This window comes from Zerene cesonia, chromosome 9, assembly GCF_012273895.1.
Source record: "Zerene cesonia ecotype Mississippi chromosome 9, Zerene_cesonia_1.1, whole genome shotgun sequence".
NCBI lineage: Eukaryota > Metazoa > Arthropoda > Insecta > Lepidoptera > Pieridae > Zerene > Zerene cesonia.
In genome coordinates this window covers 2403619-2420343 of record NC_052110.1, presented here as the reverse complement: position 1 = coordinate 2420343, position 16725 = coordinate 2403619, and the positions used below count along the sequence as shown (strand labels likewise).

General features: G+C 32.5%; 1 protein-coding gene across 7 annotated transcripts in view; it reads left to right on the top strand.

The window, feature by feature from the left end:
- LOC119828955 (protein trachealess) overlaps positions 1–16725 on the top strand; it is a 142383-nt gene that overhangs the window by 39656 nt on the left and 86002 nt on the right. For all 7 annotated transcript variants that reach the window (XM_038351289.1, XM_038351290.1, XM_038351291.1 and 4 more), the window contains one exon: positions 8115–8162. In XM_038351289.1, the coding sequence (XP_038207217.1) occupies positions 8115–8162 (48 nt within the window). The remainder of the gene's footprint in view (positions 1–8114; positions 8163–16725) is intronic.

Below are 16725 nucleotides of genomic sequence, written 5' to 3'. Positions count from 1 at the left end.
CGCTGGTGATCGGTCGTTTTGGAAATCTTTGGGGGAGGCCTATGTCCAACAGTGGACGTCCTAAAAGGCTGCAACGAATCCTACTAATATTATAAATGCGTAAGTTTGTAAGGATTTGTGTGTGTTTGTTACACTTTCACGCAAAAACTATTGAACCGATTGCAATGAAATTTGGTACGTAGCTGGACAACTGGAATAGCATATAGGCAACTTTTTATCCCGATTATCCTACGGGATACGGACTTACGCGGGTGAAACCGCCGAGCGCGGAGGATTTTAAGGATTAATTTATAATGGAGTTTTTTAAGGTTTTCTTTAATGACATCATTAAAATCAAGGTAATTTGGCATTGGGAAAATAAACTAAACGAAACAAATGCACATAAACTTTATCATACAGTTTCAAGTTAGCCCAATACCCCTCGACACCTCAGGAGACATTAAAAAGTTTTTATACGACCTGCGAAATAGACTGTCTTGATGAGATGTTAAACTATACCTGTCATATACATATAATGTTACTTTTACCAGGCTGTGTCTTATAAAACGGGTTTATTAGACGGTTAGAACTTTCAGAGAGTGTATATTTCTGCTATCACTGTAATAACAAATTATAAATAATTGTTAATTAGTTTATTTGTTCAGAACACATAGTATCGCCAGTCTTCACACGAAATTGATGATGAATCACTTACTGAATACAGGACCATAAGGTTTATTTATTTGTTTATTGGTAATCCAATAGCTTTACATGTTTACTCTATTGCAACAATATGTTTAATTTAACAATTAGCCAATTAAGGATTACAACATTTTTATCAAGATAGATTGTTAACTATACATTTATAAAAATAAATACTAACAATTATTTCATATTGGGTGGGCGCCTGTGTGTGTATGTGTGTGTGTATGTGTTACTGTTGAAATCTGGTTATTAATAGAAGCTCCATGTAACTTTTACGTTTTTTATTCATTATTTTTTATTCTCCGAATATACAGAATACAGTGAAGAAAAAAAAAGACAAGAAAATGAGAATGGAAAGCATACAAGCGCCACAGATTGACAAAACCTTACGTAAATTTTTCGTTCAGAAATTACCAATTTTTTTATTAAACGTTTACTATTTCAACAGTTATAAAGCAGATATCGATAAAACAACATTCGGAAGTCAAAAAATACAAGTAATTTGTCCTTAAGAACGGTGAATCAGAAGCATATTCTTTGTTTACCGTGATGTATTTACGTTTCACTCCGACATTATTGTTTGGTAAATATTTGAGCGGAGCATAAATAATTTTCGCGTTGTATGTCTGTGAGTGCATCACCCCGGAACAATAAAGCTTTGCGGTAAAAAATAAAACAAAGTAAGGGTCGAAAGTCACGGCATCAGGTGATACTTAGCGTTCACTGAGGTGGCAGGGTTCTTCAACCTTTGGTTGTTTTTTTTTGTGATTTATTAATTAAAAAGCTATCAAAATCCGTTATGTAGTTTTAAATATCTAAGCATACATACATATATAGTGTGGGAGTCGAGCACGCTTCGGCACGAATTGGGCCAGCTCGCACCGGGGAAGTACCACACACCCACAGAAAACCGGCGTGAAATAATAGCTTGCTATTGTGTTTCGTACGGTGAGTGGGGGAGCCGGAGGCCCATATCCTTTTCCTTACCCTTCCCAGTCCTTTCCTTTTTTCCTCCCATTAATCCTTTCCTAATCCCTTCCCAATTAAAGTCGGCAATCCATTTGTAGAGGCGAAAGGTCTGCAATAGACCTTACGCCTCTTCAAATGGTCATGGGCGGTGGTAGCGCTTTCCATCAGGCGACCCCCCAGCTCCATTGCCGACCATGACATAAAAAAAAAAAAAAAAAAATATAGACGCGGGAAGCGACTTTGCATTATGATACGTGGTGATATTTAAATCTGTTTCATTTGAGACATATGTTCCAGGCTCATTTGCCAGCTTATAAAAAAAAATCCAAAAACTTCGAAGGAAAACTTATAACATTTTGACAGCAATAATAAATGCTTCCCAAATTTTTGTAAGTTTGCTTTAGTTGAGGCCAAAGAGGTCTTTGTCTTTCTAACCGTATTTTGCGACCCCTGCACTGCACAGAGCCTTATAAATCGTCATTAGGCCCCCGCTTTATGACTATCCCATGGCGACAGTAAACCGACTGTTGCTATTGCATTATCCACTACGTTTTCCCGATTGTTCCATGCTTATACCCGACTGTCAGCGGGAGGATAATGTTGGAAAAAAATATTCAAAAATTTATTAAGCAATGTATAAAAATTTTACGTAAACAAATAATAGTAAGCCATTCCAATGAACAAATCACCATGACTATATACTATCGTTACTTGATTATAAAATAATGTTACGTCATCGAAAGGGTTAAACCAGCTTTTAGACTATGTTACATAAAAGCATATGTCCAGCATATAGCTCATAGCATAGATAACATAATACTATTATAGACACATTCACACTGTATTGTTTTATTTGCTTAGAACAGCACAGCGAATTTGGTTAACAGTTTTTTTTTATGTCATCGTGGTAATGCAGCTGGTGTGTCGCCTGATGGTAAGCGCTACCACCGCCCACGAACATTTAAAGAGGCGTAAGGTCGATTCCACACCTTACGCCTTTACAAAGGGATTATCGACTATGAGTTGGAAAGGGATTAAGAAAGGATTAGGAAAGGAAATACCTGGGAGGGGTATCCTTTTTCTTAAAAAAGGGATAAGGGTTTTCGTCCTTCATTTCAGCATGCAGCAAAGTGGGCACTGAGCATGACAGTTACCTTTGTTTTTTTACAGAAATAACTAACGAAAGAGCAGGAGATCACTTTCTGGAAGATCGCCGCTGCCTAAAGTTCGTAATTTCGGGGCTTCCCAGAATGTATTAAGGGCCAAAATCGACCAAAACTTACGTTCACTCGTGATATGAAAGCAGAACATACTAATGAAAATGTGTTTCTATTAAGTGTAATATGCGGAAATAATTTGCTATGATTCCTTCTTTAATTCACTGATCTTAAGAGTTTGAATAACGTTTCAGATTCAGTTTTCCTTTTTTCAATAAACTATGTATATTAAATGTTATGTGTGTTATCAAAAATGTTTTAGCAAATCTTGATCTAATATTGCCTTACGGCAACTTTTATGTGTCTCAGGACATTTCTATTTTATTAACAAATTTACGTAGTAAACACTTTTGTTCTAAATGATCAATAAATAATTCTAATTTGATATTGACTATATTTATAAGTCGGATAAGGACTCTTGGTCTAGGTTTTCTTGTGGTTGTTTGTATGATTCAAAAATGGCAATAGTGATTTATAGTGTTCGCTTTGTTTCTTAAATATATACCCGTCTAGGATAGCTGAAAATTGTTATCTCATCTCATATTTTAAAAATAAAACATTTGTATTTTTACATGTCACTCAAAAAATACTTGACCGATTTCAAAAATGATTTCACGTTAGAAAGCTGTATCTTCACTGAGGTATATATCGAAGCCGGGGCTAAAAGCTAGTAAATATTAAAACAATAAAGCATTTATACACTGTCTGTGTGACTGCCTACTTTTTCATTTTAACTGTAGTTAATAAAGCTTAGTCAGCTTTGAGGGTACGCCTCGGTACCGTAAAATATTCTGTCTTGTGTCTGTTAGAACTGAGACCACTATATTCTACCTACTGTGTAGTAAAATAAACCAGAGGGTTATCGAATGAAGGAATAAGTTGATTCATTTAGTAAAAGACGACACACATTAACCTTTTATAAAGTAAACTTAATGTAATTATTATAGAATACATATGTAGAAAGAAAACAATACTGAAAATAAGCAAATTAAAAAGCGAAGAGTTATAATATAATGCTTAAATATAAATACTACGAAATGCTGCAGGTTTTGCTAAGTTTAACAAAGATCTTTTATTTAGGATGTATATAGGGTTATAATATATTATTACAAGCTTAATGTATTTATAAAAATATTCCCTGCCTTTTCTAGTTTCGTCAATAATTTCGCGGTAAATAATTGACAGCGCACGCCGCGACTCGCCAATTTCCATCTATTATTCACGTGGTGTTGCCAGTGTTCTGTCGCATTACCCTAATATCTGAGAAATATTCCGCGTTTGTGACGAGAATTCTGTTTCGTCCTTTGTATGTAGAAATAAAGATATTTTTATGTTGGATACAGGTACTTTGTGTTTTTAATGTAAACATTGTAGTTAAGGTGTGTAAAATTAGGTTTCGTTTCATGAAGATAATTTCATATATGGTACGTTCTAGACAGAAGGGAATGTTTGGAACATTATAAATATATGCTTTTGGCTTACTTGTTTTATCTTTCTAATTGATCGGTTTTAGCTGAATAATATTTTCTTGATTCGGTAATAAAGACAAATTGAATTGTACTTGGATAAATATTTAAACACAAACCTCTAATATAAGCCGAACCGTAACAACAAACTTAAACACATTAAGCCACTAGAAAACAAGTCAAAAGTCAAAACTGAACCTAACAAGGAATTAATGATTCATTAAGATGTCCCGATCACAGATTGGTATTCGATTACGCACACACACATGAACATATTGTATACAAGTGCAGGGGGTTGCGAAATTTTCCTGAGGGCGTGCAATGTCACCGCACAAACACGTGGTGCGCCGCGACGAACGCAGGCCTACGCGATTCTAATTCGAAAAAAGAAACTTTCGTACTAGCGTTCCAAATTTAAATTTTGGAGAAGCGAACGTTGCAGTTGAATTGGTTCGATATTCATTTTTAGTATTGGCAACATCGTTTGAAAGTTTTACGTAACTTTGATGAGAATTATTTTATTTTATAGTTGTTTTTGTAGTGAAATGAAAATATAAAGTATTGGGTCTTAGAAGTTTAAAAAAGGTAAAAGTAATTTTGGCGCATATTCAAACTTTAATTATTTTTTTTAAGTTTCATTTGAAGTGTACGTAATAATTTCCCCGACGGTACTTTCAGCCCTGTAAAGTTGGTAAAACTTTTTCCGCGAATCGTGCTTAGCCAGTTAAAACAAGTCCGTGATCGATTGCTTATTCGCAACGTTTCGATTAATCGATACCAGTCCTTATTCGATATAACGTGGAATTTGATGTTTTAAGGGGTTTTCTTGGAAAGCCGCGATGTGGGAGACCGTTTTTCGTTTGAAATGCCGACGGCTGGAGCGTAATGAAGACATTTGTATTTAAGCCGCGAGATATATGTCCGAGTGCATCGTATTGTTACTTTAATTGCTCTTCTTGTTATCAATTAGTAGCTTCTTTTAATTAATCTCCAATAGTTTAAATGGGAAAGTAGTAAGTAAGGATACAGTTCGCACGATTTATCACCGCGCTTGTAACCGCTAAGTATTTATTTGTATCATTTGAAGGCATCATTCTCATTATAATATAAGATAGTAGTTAAAGATTAAACCGCGTATAATATTAATAATTGGATCATTGTCCATTAGACATAAAAAGAACTTAATTTAAAAAAGCATAATTCAAAAAATAATCTAAAAACTCTTATTACGAAAGAAAAACGTTACTAAAATAAAAAAAATCTAAGTAGTAATTTTTTTATATATGTATATAATACTAATAGTATTAAATTGACGCAAAAGTAATAGCCACTACTGGACTCTGGAGTATAAAGTAATATTTTACTTAAGTTATGAATTAACATTTATGCTATTGCAATAAAGATCTTTAAGCTCAATGAGCTAAAGCTTTTATCTAAACAATACTGCCCCTCGATAGTTAAAAAATTTAACATAAAAAAGCTACTCGCGGCACTTGTAAAAGACTATTTAACTATTTATACTTCTGTGAGGCTAGGAGCTCAGAAAACATAGCATTTCCATAACGAATCACTTGTTAGGACTGTCTCTTTGACAGCGCCGCCAAGTGACAATGAAAGTGAGTTGGAATCGAATCGTAACCGGTAGCATCGATTGCAGTTTAATCGATTTGTAATTGGTGTGATGATGATTAGGGTATTTAATGCTGCTTCCATGATTATTGATGTTTTTTTGGCACGGGTTTATAATAGTGGATCTACTCTATGAATTAGTTATGTATCAATCTAATACCTACGATTAATTTAGCAAAATGTGATTATAAGTTTGTTTGTTATGCTTTCACGCCAAAACTACACAACCGATTTAGATGATGTTTGGTACAAAGATAGTTTGAAACCCGAGTAAGGACATAGGATAGTTGTAACAACGAATATCCCACAGGAGCGGGAACTATGTGGGTAAAACTCCACTCCTTCTCATTTCTCTACGTGGACGAAAGAGCGCGGAAAGTAAAATAGTTTTGTAATATTATAATTCTTTGTGATATATTTTTTATTTAGGCTAAATTTGCTATAGGCTTATTAAACTTTGTCTAAATAAATAAAAGCCGTTGACAATAAAATGAACACCACATTCAACCAGTAGTTGTGCAATTTTTTTTTATAAAATAAAGCTTAGGAGTAATTGTGTGAGCGATTGAGAGATTGAGATTGAGAGTTGCGATTGTGAGCAAAATCGCTCATCTTGACAACATGATTAGATAATAAACTCGAAACATTGTCAAACATTAGTTCTAGGTCATGAGTATGTACGTTTACGCAGACAGTATAAAAAATAGTTCTATTTCATTTCATACAATAAAGCCTCTTCGAACGTGTAACATGTACGTGTAAAACTAAAAACAACGATATTAAAACGCTGCATAATCAAAGCTGTAAGTACATAAAAGGCGTGCAGCAAAAACTTGTATACAAGCACCGTCTCATTATAAGTGCATTTAATACGCTTATATATCCTTTAATTTCGTATCAGCTCAGTGGGTGATAACGACATCTGTTGGCAGCTAAATGGAACTATTATGAGATTGGTCTCGCTCAAGTCAACTAGATCTGTTTAAATTTGGAATGCGTTTCCCAATAGATGTTACTTGTTAGTCGCATGCGGCGTGGATAATGGAAACTGAAAGCTTCTCCGTTTCTTGGAATAGTTGCGGCCCTTTTGACTGATATTTATATATACTAAAGACGTACATGTGTTTAATCAATGTTTTTGCATCCAGATTTAATATTGTTTTTGATGTAATTAGAGGAATACCTAATACGTAATAGGTATACATTTCCGTTTCGTTATTATTGTAAAGGATATATTTATACCTGGGCGTCTGGTATCGTCGAAAGAAAATAGATTTAACAAAACAAATGTAGCATATTGTACTTTATAATTTCAAAAATAGTTTTACTACATAGGTAACATGTTTTTTTATCTAGATTTATCAAGCATCGAATGATATCATAATGTACGCTGTTCCTATGGTGAATTTCTGTGCTCCATATCATTTGGCGAACCATTATGGAGCACATGCTTCTGGTATTACGGATCAATATTGGATGTAAGTATATTAAAGGAATTTGAAAATAGGATAGCCATAGATAAAATTACATAGCAATATGCATTATTATCATATTATCATACTGAAATGAAAAAAAATTGTTTATTGCTTTTGAGTTTTAGTTTGACGAACAATATTGAAGGTATATAATTTATGTATGTTGATTTATGGGCACTAAATAAAAATAATTAAATAGAAATAATATTAATAATAGTGTTATTGAGAAAAAGTTATACTTATTAATTTCGGAAATTAATAAATATATTCATCGATTATTGTCCTAGTTACTTAAGTCAGTATTTGCAATACATAAAACATTTTAAGGTGTTTTGAGTAAAAATGTTTAACCTCTATATATTTTCAGCAGTGTTTGTATTTTAAGCCAAGCCAAGTATTTTCCTATTTCATTAACATATGAATTATATTGAGGTTTTCTTGTGTTTGATTTTACGCGAGTATTATACATTTAGAAATTAAAAACTTTTTAACGGATTTTAAATGCGATTTATTCATTATATTATTAACCTGGTGTTTTGAACACTTTACAGCGAGCGTGGTCACGGGGAGACCACGTCTCCCTATATAATATAATGAATAAATCGCGTTTAAAATCCATTAAAAAGTTTTTATATTTAGGTTTGTAAAAACTTATTATTGCATCTTTGTTTCAGGAAACCATCTGTAGATGGTGTTGGGAACGCTGCCTCCGTGAATAGTCGGTATGTACTTTCAATACTTATCAAAAACAGCTGTAAATAAAGTAAAAATATCCTAAATCGTAATAATTTTATCTACAATAAAAAAACTATTGAATATATATTCAATAGTTATATATAGAGATTGTTAGTATAAAAATATACTTATGACTAGCTGCACCCGGCAAAACGCTGTTCTGTCTTACTCTTATCATTTAGGGGTATGAAAAATAGATTTTGGCCGATTCTCATAGATACCGGATAAGCACAAAAAATTTCATCAAAATCGGTCAAGTCGTTTCGGAGGAGTATGGCAACGAAAATTGTGACACGAGAATGTTATATATTAAAATAGAATACGTTTCATTTCTTCACGAAGATACGTAATTATTTTTCACGTGTTATTCTCATATCATACATATATCTCATATTCATGAATAAATTTACGATGTTATTAATAATCACAAACGGCTCATAAAATAAATTCTAAACATCAACCATCAAGCACATTAGACTCCATAGCATCATCCTTACAACAATCCATACACATTTTCGGCGATCTATATTCCAAACTTAATTCTCCCTCGCGTCCGCTTCTTAATTTTCCGTGAATAACACCAGAATATTCGACAGTAGCACTCAAAATAATCAACAATTATGAAAATCACGGCCTTGTCTCAAAACGCCCAAAGCATGTTATTCAAAAGCAATCTACATCCGATCGGAGCCAGGCTATCTAAAACCAGGCATCCGATTATCCGATCTCTAAAAATGCTAATTTGAGACGCGTTCTCACGAACGATTCTTGTGTGAAATCAGTTTTGCCGAAACATTGGATGTGAATTTGTTATTTATTTCCAGCGACTTTGAGCCTATATAAAATAACTTTCTTTACCACTAACATACAAATAATATACTAATTCATTCACGTATAGACCAAGAATGTTTGAAAGATAGAATAATTTGATACAGCGGTTTGTAATAATAATGTGGCGTGTTAAAGAATTTCGACTTTTGTAGTCCCTATACATGTTTTTATATCAAGAGTATCATAACAAAGGCACCTAGAATCGGACAAACAGTTAGTAATAGTTAATTTAGTATAAAGCTCTTTGTATCTCTTATGCGATAAGCTAAGAAGTCAAATTATAAGTTTGTTATGAATACCTTGGTCAATAAACCAAGGCCATGGATGCTGAGATCAAATCTAACTACAATACTGCATTGCTGAATACTACTCCGGGCTATAATTTTGCATATTAAGCCAATTTATTACATTAATTATAAACATAATTAAAATGCCCTCTTTGAATACTCTCAAAAATCCAATGTTTAGAATTCACATTTATTACTTACCTATGTTCAGAAAATTACAACATTGTCATTCACGTTATGTCGCACGTCAAAAGCAAAATGTCCAATTTCAATCCCACTACTTAAAATTCAGCCTGTGTGACCAGTAAGCCAGGGCTTAAGACACTGGATAAAAATAATGAAAGCTTTTCAGTAGGCTTCAAATTACATACTCGTGTGTGGGCTAGGACAACGCATTCAATAGGCATTAAAGGTTATTTGAGTAGAATATTGTTTTGTTCACTTTTAAGCTATTCAAAAAATTTATTCTAGAATGTACGAGAATATCGTTGTTCTAAGAATTCATCTATATCGATAGATAGATAGAAGAACATCGGTTCTTATTTCAAAATTATGAGTTTCGAATTAAGCTCATCGATAGATTGAAACCAAAGAGGTTTCTCTAGTAAGTTTAATGTTATTTTATTATCGTATGTTTTTAAAAAGTTTAGCTTTAAATAATGTGTTAGTAAATATTAATGACCAAGTTAAGTAAATAAATATAAAACAATTTATGCTTATAGCCGAGTGCTTATTACTGAAAATCGTTAGCATATCGATAAGAATCGATAGCTGTACCACAGAGTGTCCTCATTACGATTTATACCAAGTATTTATATCGAAGATAAATCTCATAACACAATAGTAGCGAGTAATTACTTGCTGCCTAGTAAGGGACAATAATCGAGACGATCCGATCGATTTCCGATGTATCGATACCTTATTCGATTCAGCTGCTTTATTGTTATTGTTTTAATCAAAACGAATTTGCATCCGATAGTTATGAGTTCGATTCATTACGAGCCATTCGAATGGAAGGTTATTTATTGTATCGATTTTATTTTAGTGCTGATTTTAGAGGGGGAGAAATTAACTCTAAGAAAATATAGGGTTGTACATAAAAGTATTTATTATAAGGCGAATAACACTTAAAGTTATATGACAATCTTATTTTTCCTCTGTTGTAACATATATTTATATCGATTTATGTATATATATTCATTTGTAAAAATAAAATGATTATAACTTTTCACTACATCAATTTATCGAGAAATAATTTATTAATTTTAAAATTTTAACGCAGCTAAAAATATTTTTCAAATACACAATGATTTATTAGTAAAAGAGAGTTTTTTAGAGTGCATGTAGGAACTTGTTTAAAATTATATATTAAGAAATTAAGATTATATTTTAAATTATAATATACATTTTCATAAAATACGGTGATCAGCAGAAGGTGAGCAAAAGCACACTTTTCGCATTAAACTCTGTCTCTTTCTGGCACATGTAATTTGTGTGAGTGTAATCTTCCCTTTCTTTCTTGCAAACGTGACCAGCGTACTAGTTGCTATAAGTTACCCCAATTTATAGACTAGGAGCTGCTAAGAGTTTTTTTTTAATCTATTATAACGGTTTGGTATCTGGGCATTTGAATTCTCTCACTACGATAGTAAAACGATCCAAAATTTTAAAGGTCCATAGTATTTATTTATTTTTTACATTGAGTTTTAAAGGAAGTTTTATGCATTTGTTAAAACTCTAAAGTATCAGTATCAGTGGTCATAGAGATTTAACGAAATCATTGATAATACTGTATACAGAATTATATATAAACCAAATGTTATATGCCTTAAATTGGTATCTGAGCGTTTGAATAGTCGTGTAGCTATTACTATTTATTTTAATCTAAATAAACGTTGCTATAAAAAACTAGTCAATATATTCGTCAGCAGCTCTAGGTACACAATTATTTTTATGAAACTTCACCTGCTTGTGAACTTTAAGCTTCTTAAATGAGCTTTTATATAGCACTCTGCACTTTTCAGAACTAAATTATCGAACAAGATAATATTATAATTATAGGAGATAGTAATATAATAAAATAGCCCATTACCTATCATTCATTTATCAATATTCTAATCTAAAATTAAATTGGTAGTTAAGTGTACACTCAACAACACTTTGTTCAATTATTATAAAGATATAAAGTTTTTATTAAGGATACTAGTCGTTTTAGGTAATAATTATTTTATTCTGAAGGATTTATCAGCATAACTTTTGAGTGTGGGAGTCGAGCACGCCTAGGCACGAAATGAGCCAGCTCGCATCGGAGAAGTTATCATACAAGCTTAGCTAGCTTTAGCTAGCTACTGTGTATTTATATCCCATCATCACTCGTTTCTTTATAACTTAAAGGCGGGCAACTTCCCTACGTCTGGCAAAAGATCATGGGCGGCGGTGATCGCTTACTATCAGGCGAACCGCCAGCTCCGTTGCCCGCTATTATAAAAAAACGCCAAATAGTGAACTAGTTGAAAAAACAAAACGGTTTTATCTTTTGCAAAGCCTGTAAATGCAATAAAAGAACTTTAATTTAAATTAAAAATAAAGAATTTTTAAAATTCGAATGTTATTACATATTCCTGAAAATCAAATTTGTAAATAGAATTTCATTAACAGTTTCTACAAGTTCCATCCCAAATGCGAATATCAAGAAAATTTTGTATTGTTGTTAATGATGTGTTACACAGTCGCATAATTGCAGTTGTAATTAATGAATGAATAAAATTTATTGTGTCGTTATAACGTCGTTTGACCCTCGCGATGAGGAACATTCATAGGAAAACCTAGTATGGATAAGCCACAAAAATTAATTTCTTAAAAAGTTGCGTAGTCGTATCTGGTTTAATTTTTTTTTACATGTTTTTAATTATTTTACATTCTTATTTGCTTACATGTTGATTAAACGTTTTTGTTCTACAATAAATTTATAATAATGATTCCCAGAAGAAAGTTCTTGTCTCGATAGGAGATAAAATCAAAAATCGGAATGCTTACGTCCGTCAAGCAAGGCATGTTTTTGTGTATTATGAACAGTTATTCAATATCTGATTGAATCTGGAATAAATATCGATTCGAAATAAATTTAATGCATTGTTTTTATACGTATATATACATATATACAAGTTTATAGAAAGTACTGCTCTTTGCAGGTATTAAGTAGTAATAAAACATAGATAGATAGAAGTTCGATTGTAGTCTATGATGTTTTAAGGGACACACATTTTGCAATAAGTAACAATTTGGGTTATTGTGTGTATTAGTACCTAAAGTATTTATTTCTAATTATCGTCAGCGTAATACAAGGTTTGTTTAATATACTTACCTAAATACAGGCTTAAATGAATCCAGTTTGACAAACGTCCAGTACAACTTTGTAAAGAATTAGCATGTCCTCTGATTTGCGTCTCCTTTTTCGGTATGTCCATAAATTCTTTACAAACGACAATTAAAATCGTACTGGGTGCATTAATTTATACTTTTTTCTTGGCACTTTTAATTTGTCGGCGAATGTTTTGCATAAATTCCTTTGCGTCAAAAATGCCCAGCTCCAATTAGTAGGGAGGGCTAATTTATTTCGTCTTAATAGGAATTTGGAAATTTCTTTTGTTTACTTTGCTCGAACAATTGGTTGTTTCGAAGATTTCATGTTCTTTTGTGGATTTCGATTGGATTAGTGCACATATAAGGTGAAACGGTGTTGTGTTTGATGTCAGTGATTGTTTTTAATGTGATGTTGTTAGTATGAAAAGATAAAGCGATTTTTTTGTACACTAACAAACGAGTGCACGTTTGAATAATATTGATGAGGTTGAATCAACTTTTGAGTAATTGAATCCATAAATACGTTTAGTTTATTCTTTATTTATAAACTGCTGAGCAAAAGCCTTTGGATTTTAAAGTATTGGTGGCTAACAAAAAAAAAAAATGACAGCTGTCAAAATATATCTTGACAGTCGTGTAAGTACAAAAAAAAAACACTTTCATCTCATGATGTACTGGTTACAACCACAACTATTACTTAAAGCAATATATTTCGTAATATCATAATCTTACACCGAAATGCTTTTATATTCCGGGGGCGCCAAAAATTATTTTGCAAACAGTATTTGCGAAGAAACTTCGACTATATCCCTTGCGTTTTTGAGTCTAAATTGCCTTGACATGCGGCAACAAAGTCGGCTTGTCCCTTAGTATTAATCCAGGACTTATAACTTGATCCCGGGATCGGATGACCAACGTCACATTAAACCCGGATTTGGTCACTTGTAATACTAATTCGTTCCCCCAATTCGATTGAAAATGCTTCATTTCTAGAACGTTCTATTTTGTGTACAGAATTTTGACATTGGAGAGGAAGTCCGTCTGAATACTCGTAGTGGTTTTTAAATGAAAAGAAAATTATTTTATTTTTAGCATAGGGTAGCATTTAATATATGTAAATTATTAAATAAGCTATTAGGCTAAGCTAACAAATTAATACCAGGTCACTAAAACATATAAAATAATGTGGTTTGGTTGAGTAATTTTTTTTATGATAAAATTAAAATTGTAGTCTTCTTAAAAGCATCCGTAAAATACATATTTGTATTTATCATATTTCAGTTAGTAATAAAAAAGTGGTAACACTAAGAAATCTAATGTCTCAACATTATTATCTACTTTTTAAAAACCAAACAATGAAAAAGAGGGCCGACTCCTTGCAAACAATTATTAAGGCGAGGCCACACCGTTTAAAATGACGCGTCGCTCCGTCTTGAGCGAGCCTAATTCTCTTATAAATATTCATGTACCTATTATAGTCGTCATATTGTGATACTTTGATTAAGTGTCTTCAACCCTCGGCTTCTGATTAATGGAGGTCGCTACGATTGTTCGGGCGGTGCCGTTTGACGTTTTTTACTGATGCGATAACGCGACGCTACTGTCTCGTTTTATTTTATTGAAGTTATTTGTCATTGATGTGACGGATATCAGCGTTTAGATCCTTTACTATTGTTACAGCTGGATTGGATGGTGTGATTTTTTTATCAAAGTTTCGATTCGTCTATTTAAAATGTCTAAATTAAGTTCTAATTTGAATATGATGTTACGTTAAAGGTTATTATATTGTATTTCAGTTATTATATTTATCGAGTTATGTAATTTTTAAATTTGTAGTATAACGTTCAAATACATATACTTACGTCATAATACGCATAATAATTGGAAATAAAATTATTTATTAAAAATAGCTTGGTTATTTGTTAATTCCTTATTATGCTCATACATCTTACGTGGTGTGTATCAATTACGATAATAGCATAAATGAAGCTCTTGTCAGGTGAAAAATGTATTTATAAAGTGATAAAAGAAGTAAAAAAAATAAAAGAGTAAGCATCGAAATATAAAGATTTACAACCAGAACAACCATTAGTCAATTCAACACAATTCTCAATTCATAAGACGTAACAAGGTCTGTCATCAGTATCACCCTTGAGGTGCATCCTAAATGTTTGATTTTAATTAACTGGATACGGTATTAATAAGTCGCTGTCGTGTCGTGTCGCGCGTCAGTGTTAATCGTCGCCGCTTTATCTTGTCGCACCCTTATTAGCTAATGTAAGTGAAGAGTTGGCGCGAAATTTGAGTATGGAATGCGAAGAGATTCGAATTTATATGTCAGCCATTTATGATAGCAAATTAAAAATCACTCACATTAGTTCCTATTTTAAATGTATTCTACTAATATTATAAAAACGAAACTTTGGCAGTATGGATGGATGTTTAATGCTCTTTCACCCGAAAGTAGTTTTATCGTATCTACATGAGATTTAACACAAAGGTAAATTGTAGTCTGGATTAGCACATGGGCTAATTTCTACCCCGGTATCTCAAGAGTGACGGTGTGGTTAAAGACTTATAATATATAACAACTATAGCCAAATAACAAGGCATTAAAATAGTGTTCCGTTTATGAACTATCCTATCCGTAAGCCGATACGTAAGATTTGAGTATATTAAATATATAGGTATGTTTGTATTTAAATCATGTATAATATATTACAAGATTGGCTAATCCCAATGCATAGAATTGGCTGAGACATCAAACTTAGATAATCAAAGTGGAATCCCCCGACGCGACGTGATTGACGCGAAATCATAGATGGAGGTAGATTTACAAAGTCTGTTTTCATTTCATGGTGCATACGTTTATTGAATGATGATCGTAAGTTATTTAGAGTTATATCATATTTTTTTTTTACGGATATTACGGAAAACGTAGGAAGTTTTCAATTTTTTATGTATGTTTTTGGCATTGTTGAGCGATAACTCTGTGGGTTATCATTTGATTCCATTTTAGAATCTTGTGTGTTAACTCCCCCCCAGGAACATATATTGATGACCTCTTTTGTAGTGGAGATTTATTTTAATAGATTAAAAGTTAAACTCGGTTAAAAATTCTCAATACTAATTAATATTAAAAACGCGACAGTTTGTAAGAATGCATAGGTGTTTGTTATTATTTCACGCGAAAACTACTGAACGCATTTTGATAACATAAGCTATAGAAATATGTACTTAGTAATTAATTCCAGCGGGGAGACCGCGGGGAGACCGTGCGGCACAGCTTGTCGTAAATAAAAAGAAAAGTGTGAAGAATTCTACGCAGCAATAAAATCTTCATTGATTAATTTAGCTTTTGTCCAAATGAAAACAAACAAAAAAAAAAGAAAAATATGTCCATTTTCCCGCAAAAAATATACGTACTATTTTATTACTTATTGCTAAAAAACGTGCGTATACATCTAACAATCAGCTGAAAAGGCAAGAAACCCCTTTATGTGCACACATAATCCTTTTAGAGATCCTGCCTTAATCTAAGTCTGGATTTAACATATGCGGGGTGGCCATAAATAATAATACTCAAATAAATCGACGTATGGAAATGTTGCCAAATTATTTATTGAGGGTGCATCTTATCGACGTAGAAGGGCGAATGTAAATGGCAATGTTTATGTATATTATTTTCTAGTATAATCGAGATTAGAAAATGGACAAATTTATTAAACCTATTAGTACGATGGTTGTTTTCAACTAACTTCAAATAAAGTCCACCTCAAATGTATTTCGTGTGTGTTCGAAAAGTCGGTTAAGTTGTGACATTTTGAAGGTGGTTTAGTAAACTGATAAAATATACAATCACACTCATGGTGACCTCCAGACCCCTGGTATTCTGGGTGCAACTGGGCGACGGGGAGCACTTAACATCAGGTGACACGTCTGCTCGTTTGCCTGCCCTATCACATAGAAAAAAACTATATTTTTTTATAATTCTTATCTTATAGAAAAGGAAGACGTCACCAAGCACTTTTCGTGGCCTTCTTTCTATAACCAATTGTTTCATTATTAA